The following is a 7,566-nucleotide window of genomic DNA, read 5'->3' on the forward strand; positions in this document are numbered from 1 at the left end:
GTAGAAGCTATGACAATATCTTATAAGTAATTAATTCACAACCTTTTAACGACATTTGCCGCCACAAAAATAGAACAGCAAAATCTGTAGTCCAAACATTTGAGAGGTTGTGGGGGTGTTTTTTAAAAAAAAAATTATTTTGAGGGGGGGGGGGGGGGGGGGTGGGGATTACAGATCATGCAAAGAGACACTACATGAACAACAACTAAGACAGAATCAAAACTAAAGGGGAAGTGTCCACGTGGATGGTACAAATATAGAACATAGAGATGTAATTCAAGACCTCATTGGTCCGAAATCTATCCACCACAGATTTGCAGATTTCATTTATCCTACTTGGCCCCTTCCAAGATCCCCTTTTGATCTCATACCCTTATAACCTGATATCTCACTTCTTCATTCAATTCAAAGAAGAGACACCAGAAACAAGCATCCACAAACTTTGCATTGCACGTTAACACTATCACTCTATTGGATACATACAAAATAAACATGGCTACAACATCTGCTCCAGTGCTTAATGGTTTGAGCTCCTCTTTCTTGACTGGTGGCAAGAAAAATCAGGCCTTGTTGGGTGCTCCCCTTGCTGCCAGAGTTGGTGGTGCTGCCATTCCCAAGAGGTTCATTGTGGTGGCTGCTGCTGCTGCCAAGAAATCTTGGCTTCCTGGAGTAAGAGCTGGTGGCAATTTGGTTGACCCTGAGTGGCTTGATGGCTCGTAAGTTCACTTTATATCTCCGATCCTCAAACCCCACCCCCTAGAGATAAATCTAGGATTTAGCGTGTTCAGAACATGTATATGTTGTTATTAGCAGAAAGCCTGAACCTTTAACTTGCTCTAGATTCGTCTATCTGCAATGGCTTAACCATATTTGAACTTGCAGGCTACCTGGTGATTATGGCTTTGACCCACTTGGTCTTGGCAAGGACCCTGCATTCTTGAAATGGTACAGAGAAGCTGAGCTCATTCATGGCAGATGGGCAATGACTGCAGTAGTTGGCATCTTTGTTGGTCAAGCATGGAGCGGCATTCCATGGTTCGAGGCTGGTGCTGACCCTGGTGCTATTGCACCTTTTTCTTTTGGATCACTTCTTGGCACTCAGCTTCTCCTCATGGGGTGGGTTGAGAGCAAAAGGTGGGTCGACTTCTTCGACCCCGACTCTCAGTCTGTAGAATGGGCCACTCCATGGTCAAAGACTGCTGAGAACTTCGCCAACTTCACTGGTGAACAGGGCTACCCAGGCGGCAAATTCTTCGATCCTTTGTCATTAGCTGGTACACTAAAGGATGGTGTTTACATCCCTGACACGGAGAAGCTTGAGAGATTAAAGGTTGCTGAGATCAAGCATGCTAGACTTGCCATGTTAGCCATGTTAATTTTCTATTTTGAGGCCGGGCAAGGCAAGACACCCTTGGGGGCTCTTGGTTTGTAAGTGGTTTCATATTAAACATTTCGTTGTAAAGAGTAACTGGATGTAGAAAGAAGAAACTAAAGCTTGGATTTGTCCCCTTGAGAAAGTTCAAAATCTTCCTTTGATTTAGTTTATTATCTTACACAATCTGTATACTTCAAAAAAACATTTAATGTATTGCTCTGGCGCAAGTAGGACAGTATAACAGTTGTAACGAAGCAGAGGCAGAGTTACGCTAGCTAAAATTCCAATGATTTGAGAATCATGACTCTTTAACATCTGAAGAACCCAGTTCAGTAATGAGCATAATTTGCAGTCACAAATGAAAATATTATCAAAATGCAGCAGAAACCCTTCACAAGAACATAACTGAACCAGGGAGGCAGTGTTCTCAGTGAGTTGCTGCCTTCTGGGTTATAAGACCAAAGATCATTCAAACAGAATAAGGACTATCGTACCAATGAACATATGGACAAAGGGACCCTTGCTCACAGATACAGGAAATTTGCATTCATCCTGAATGTAACAAACCATATCATTTAGCCTTGGCAAGGAAAGAAACCAAAAGCTCATAGTACTACTCTTCAGATCTGTATTTTAAAAAAATTTCCTAATTTAGCATTGAAGGAGGCAGATGGAGGGAGAAAATTGATCAAGGTGCCAGAAAGTTTCCTAGTAATAGACTAATAGCGAAACAGCGTTACTCCCTGTAGCCTTCAAGAACTCCCCCTTACAAACCGCATCCCCTACTACATATGTCATTCCATATTTGCTATTCCAATTCGTTTTTGCAGCTTGATCAGTGTCATTCTAGTTGCCAAAGTATTTTCAGCCACCACTGGCTTCCTGAACCTTTGTCTGTTGCAGCTAAAAGTTCTCTCTGGAACCTCCCAGTTCAGATTACAAGCATAACTAAGCCAGCAACTTGGGTAACAGCCACTGTTGAAAATTAAGCACTTCACCTATCTGCTCAGTAACGACCTCAACCAACATGCTACATGGAAAAGGTTCAGAATGATCATCAGTTAAATTAGCATTAGTGTGAAAATCAGAAGTTGATAACAAGACACCAAATTTATCCAAATACTTGGATTTTAAAAAGAGGAACTTTAGTATATGCCGCATTCAGTAGGAAAGGACCATCAAATCAACACAGATGAACATTCAGTATCAATCATGGAACGATGAAGCAAGTCATAAACATACACACCAAGCGTGATTGGCCTCTCATGGAAATGCCCAAGAAGAAGTTGTCTTTGATTGTCAAAGCTAACACTCCTGGATTTTGGGTAAGTTTGGTAATGAAGGAAAATGTTTTCTGAGAAAATAAGAAAGTTTCTTACTTATTGTCTTGTGTTCGGTACATAGGCAATAAATATTAACCTAAACGCATTTGTATATAATCCAGACAAATACTATGTGGGGTAGGGGGTAGGGGTAGGGGTAGGAGATAGGTGTCTTGGAGGATGGAGAGGATACAATCAACGTGGAACCCCACTTGTGGAACTTGTTTTTCCGGCTTCCATTAGGGAAATCATTTTACTCATTTTTTATTTTTTTTGAGATACAGGTAACTAAATCATTTTCCTCATTTTTAAGGAACTCATTTTCCCAGAGAAAGTAAACTCCAAAAAATTTTGACCAACTGAACATGGGAAAATTGGAAAACACTTTTCAGTGTTCTTCTCCAAACCGGGCACCCTCTATTCAGTCACTCTATCCACAAGAAGAAACAGAAAACTGAAAATAATGCAGCATTCTCACTAATCCCATCAAATAACTGAAACTCAATCAACTATGCCCAACTCCAAAACTAGTCGGGGCTGTGCATATATACATATCCATTCCACCCCATTCGAGTCCATTTCATTCCAATACTAAATAATTTGTCATTTTTAGTCATTAATCAAACAAGTACAAAAAATTAACAAAGAGAAAAGAAATGCGTACCGATGGGCGAAATCTCGCGAATCTGATTGATATCCAGCACAGTAGGAAATGCAGGGTAAGCTAGAAACAAATCAAGATTCCCGGCATTTGAAGGAACTAAAGCAAAAAGTATAAAAAGAGAACAGAGTAATTTCAGTAATGCATATTCAATTCAATTGGGGTTTCAGTTTTGGCATCATTTACTGGAGAAAGCACAGTTGGTGAAACTTTTCCAGGTTTTCTTGATGGGTCGAAAACGAATTATATCGGGAGACAGCAACTATGATATAGAATCCATTGGTGAAGGTGTACGAAAGATTCATGACAGCTAAAAACGCTTGTAGGAAGAAAGAGTAGTTGGAGAAGGAATAAAGTATAGTTTATTCATGAGTATTTCTTTGCTTATGTTACCGCTTCAGAAAAGAAAAGAATTTTTTCATCTTAGTATATACTACAAAGTACAAGGTGTAGATATCTTATATTTTTCCGACAGGAAGTATCACTTATAGCCAACAGTTCCACTTCTTGTTCTGGCAATGTGGGATATCTTTGCATCCTGATCCACTTAATAGGGTACCAAGAGTCACATAAAATGCTTGCTCCTGTAATTTAGGAGAAACCCAAATAAGACTTTATTCCCCAAAGAAAAAGGGAGAGGGTGAAACCAAAAAAACAAACAGTATCCAGCATTCCAACAGATATATGTTCCTCCTTAAACAGCTGTAAGAACTATGTTTCTGACAATCTTGAAATACAAGATCAAGTTAAATGAAATACCTTGCCTAACAGTTATACATCATCAAAAGGCACACAAACCATAAAAGTTTAAACAGTCAATTAAATAGACGGGAAAACTGTTGTAGCAGCTTAATGGTTGAGTCCATGTAGAATTGTGCTCTACGTAATATACTTGACTAGGAAGATATTTGCTATTAATTTCTCTATCAAAAAACAATATTTTCTATAACCATCTTTTATGTTGTTAGTTGTATGATATGATTATAATTGTCAATGTTATGTAACTAAAATATCCTTCTTTTGTTGTACAGTTCTCAAAATTTACCTTGACGTAACCAGTTTCAAAGAATATTCTCAAAATTTACCATGTCCACGGTGACCATATTGCTTTTCAGATCCATCTTCCTGCTTTCCAAATTAAAATGGATGGAGGAACTCAGATTGTATGTGCTGCAATGTAACTGTACCCTCTAGATAGACGTTATATATAGAAGTAAAAATTTCCTTTCTAGCGACAACGATTATTCAGTGAACTCAAAAGAGTTGTCCATTTTCAATATTGATCCATCATATGCCACAAGAGATCTTGAAGTAGAGATTTCATTTTCACATAACACACGGACATTTATATACATAGACCCAGTTCAATCAACACCGATATAACATCTCAAGATAGAGAATAACAGATGTAAATGTACCTCAAGAGATCTTCCTCTCTATGAAATTCCCTTTGTTGAAGGCATGCTAATCTTCATCACTACCTGTCTCTGCATCAGAAGTTCCATCACATTCATCAATCGATTCAATCTCTTCTTCATCAGTCGATTCAATCTCTTCTTCATCAGGCACATTCTCCAGCTGCGGCAAAATGTCCACTCCTCTGCTTCGGTAAATTAAACCAGTCCTCATAACATGATGAAACTTATCCCTGTGGCGTGTTAGAGGATGTGGATTTACAAGTCTCCCACGACGGTACCCCTCTCTCAATGCCACAGTCGTTGTCTTGCACTTGAGTGAGAGGTAAAATATTCCTGGATACCTAGTAAATATTCGAGTAAATCTATGTGGAAGGTATAATTCCTCTCTCAGATTTCTCAGGTAATTTCTCTTCGTTTTCTTGTATAGTGTCAAGCTCAAGAACTCGTGTAAAACCCCAACCACTCTCTTTTCCATAAGATCACTATTGGGGTCGATTCCCCTTGAATCTTCATAAGGTGAGATGTAAGGCAGCTTCTGAAACTCATCCATCCATGCCTTGACCTTCTTCTGTGCCCCATATCCCCTAGGGAAATTCATGGGGAATTCCAATGCAGCTTTGCCCCTTTTAAATTCCCTATACCCCGCCGGAGAGCTGCTATCATCATTCATCTTTTGCAACTCAGAAACAGCATACTTTTCTGGCCACTGAATAAGCTTTAAGCAAGACAACCCGTTTGTTCCCTTAACTATCCTAAAATGATCTGGAAATTCCTTAGTTAATTTCTTATCAAAATCATCAGGCAATCCCAAATCCCATTTCAAAGGATGTAATGATTGCAGCGCCACCTGCAAATATTAAAATCAACTTTGACAAGTGGGAGGGGAAGAAACAGCTCCACGTACAGAGGAAAAAAAAAAGCAGCAGTACACAAAACGGCATTTTATCTTGATACTTAAAAGCTACATCAGGAAGTCTTCACAACTAAGCCAAACTGGTCCAGTTTTCTCCACCAACAACTATCATATACTAGAACCACGAACAGTTATAAAGCATTTTGGAATTAATAGAGATTCACTGGCTCCTCCACATTAGCCTTGGATTAACGGGTAAAGTTACTATACGGGTTCAACCTATGGTAACAGGCGAACAGCCTCTGACGGAAATGCAAGGTAAGGTTGCGTACTCTAGGCCCTTGTGGTCCAACCGCTCCCCAAACCCTGCACATAGCGGGAGCTTTACTTTACCGGGCTGCCTTTTTTTTCACTGGCTCCTCTACATTGGATAAATGATAGATAAAATGCAGCGAAAGAAGTATAATTACGTTCAATTGGCAATAATCCCAAGAAAAGCAACCTTTACTGTTGTTTTCATATAACAATTTCACCTTTTTAACAGAACTCCTCAAGAAAAGCTCCAATCTTTTTCTTTTTAGCAAGCAGTAGGATATGCTAACAACATTTACAGCAACAAGATATGGAACCAAATGATTGAACAAAAGCATTAAAACAATACCATTCTGTTAGTTGTCATCATAAGGACTTTAGAAACCGTTACAACCAAATCACTCTGATTATCATCAAACATCTTCAGTTCTTGATCATGAAGAATTTTAGCAACATGGGTCAGCTTAAAACAAGGCAAAGATTGATACTTTGGGTGAGGAAACTCTTCAAAAAGAGTAGGGTATCTTCTAATGAACCTAAGTGTAGGAACAGTAAGTCCAAGAAGTTTTTGTGAATCAGTTAGTGACTTAGCAGTAAGATAACCAACTGGTGAACGGACAATAGCATCTTTAAGTAAACAAGCTGCTTTAAGGTCTGTTTGGACATCGATAATGTGGTCTAAACCTCTGTTTTTCACCCATTTTAAACGGACTTTTACTATGGTTCTGTGTTGTTGAAGATTGTGGTAATGGAAAGTAAGGTTTTTGGTGGCTATGGATTTTAGGGTTGAGAGTAGAGATTTTTGTAACAAATTCATATGTGGGGTTTGTGATTTTGAGTATGAAATTGTGCTGCATAAGGTATGGGGGCTAGGGTAATTGACAGTGGGTTTTGCAGAAGGAAAGGAATCAAGAACTGAGGAAAGGGGGTGAGCAATTGAAAGGATTAATAACACTAAGCTCTAAGCACTCCATATATAAATTATTTTGAAACACTTCTATATATCTATAATCTATAACTGTAACTCATATCTATCTATAATATATAGTATTATTAAGTATGAATATCTTAGAAAATTGATTTAAATTTTTTATCTTTCAATTTAAAAAATTTAAATTTTTTATCATTCAATAAAAAAAACTAATGACGATAGGCCCGTGCTCAACACGGATCCAATATGCTAAGCATTAATTTTTAAATTTTTTATAAAAATAGTGAAATAAATTATTATTATTATTATTAATAATAATTTTAAATAATTAAAATTTTTAATTATTTTAATTTATAATATTTTTTCTTTTATTCTATTTTAAGTGACGCTGATATAATTTCGAGAGTTAAGCAAATATCACGATTGAATTAGCGAAGCAGACATCTATATCTATATCTATAATCTATATCTATAATCTATAATCTATATCTATAATATATGAAAAGTGTGAAGCTCCTTAAAAAAGTGATATGAACTTTTTGCCCTTCATTAAAATAATCTATAATAGACAAAACGGTCTTTTTCACTTTTTTTTAATTGATTATAAAATATAAAAATATTTACTAATTAATTTTAAGAGTCCTTTTCCTCTTTTAATTCTAACTAATAAACTTTCCTTAATCGACAAATCACT

The 7,566-nt window shown here is 37.4% G+C and overlaps 2 protein-coding genes across 2 annotated transcripts; one reads left to right on the forward strand and one right to left on the reverse strand.

Annotated features, from left to right (window-relative positions):
* Positions 1-205: 205 nt before the first annotated feature.
* LOC107840024 (chlorophyll a-b binding protein CP24 10A, chloroplastic) lies at positions 206-1,517 on the forward strand. Its single transcript, XM_016683723.2, has 2 exons — positions 206-716; positions 883-1,517. The coding sequence occupies exons 1-2, from the start codon at positions 493-495 to the stop codon at positions 1,430-1,432; spliced, it is 774 nt and encodes a 257-aa protein (XP_016539209.1). The 5' UTR covers positions 206-492; the 3' UTR covers positions 1,433-1,517.
* A 2,180-nt stretch (positions 1,518-3,697) lies between these two features.
* Positions 3,698-6,957, reverse strand: LOC107840023 (protein WHAT'S THIS FACTOR 9, mitochondrial). The gene is made up of 3 exons (XM_016683722.2): positions 6,291-6,957; positions 4,777-5,623; positions 3,698-3,942 (listed from the first exon to the last, which is right to left on the reverse strand). Exons 1-2 carry the CDS (start codon positions 6,756-6,758, stop codon positions 4,823-4,825), a joined length of 1,269 nt encoding a protein of 422 aa, XP_016539208.1. The 5' UTR covers positions 6,759-6,957; the 3' UTR covers positions 3,698-3,942; positions 4,777-4,822.
* Between the last annotated feature and the right edge of the window lie 609 nt (positions 6,958-7,566).

This window comes from Capsicum annuum, chromosome 8, assembly GCF_002878395.1.
Source record: "Capsicum annuum cultivar UCD-10X-F1 chromosome 8, UCD10Xv1.1, whole genome shotgun sequence".
Classification (NCBI taxonomy): domain Eukaryota; kingdom Viridiplantae; phylum Streptophyta; class Magnoliopsida; order Solanales; family Solanaceae; genus Capsicum; species Capsicum annuum.

Bases quoted from the DNA above. Each gene is read 5' to 3' on its own strand.
- LOC107840024 (XM_016683723.2), top strand. From the start codon at position 493: ATGGCTACAACATCTGCTCCAGTGCTTAATGGTTTGAGCTCCTCTTTC. The intron at 717-882 runs GTAAGTTCACTT...TTGAACTTGCAG, and splicing joins CCTGAGTGGCTTGATGGCTC to GCTACCTGGTGATTATGGCT.
- LOC107840023 (XM_016683722.2), bottom strand. From the start codon at position 6,758: ATGAATTTGTTACAAAAATCTCTACTCTCAACCCTAAAATCCATAGCC. The intron at 5,624-6,290 runs GTATTGTTTTAA...TAATATTTGCAG, and splicing joins TGATGACAACTAACAGAATG to GTGGCGCTGCAATCATTACA.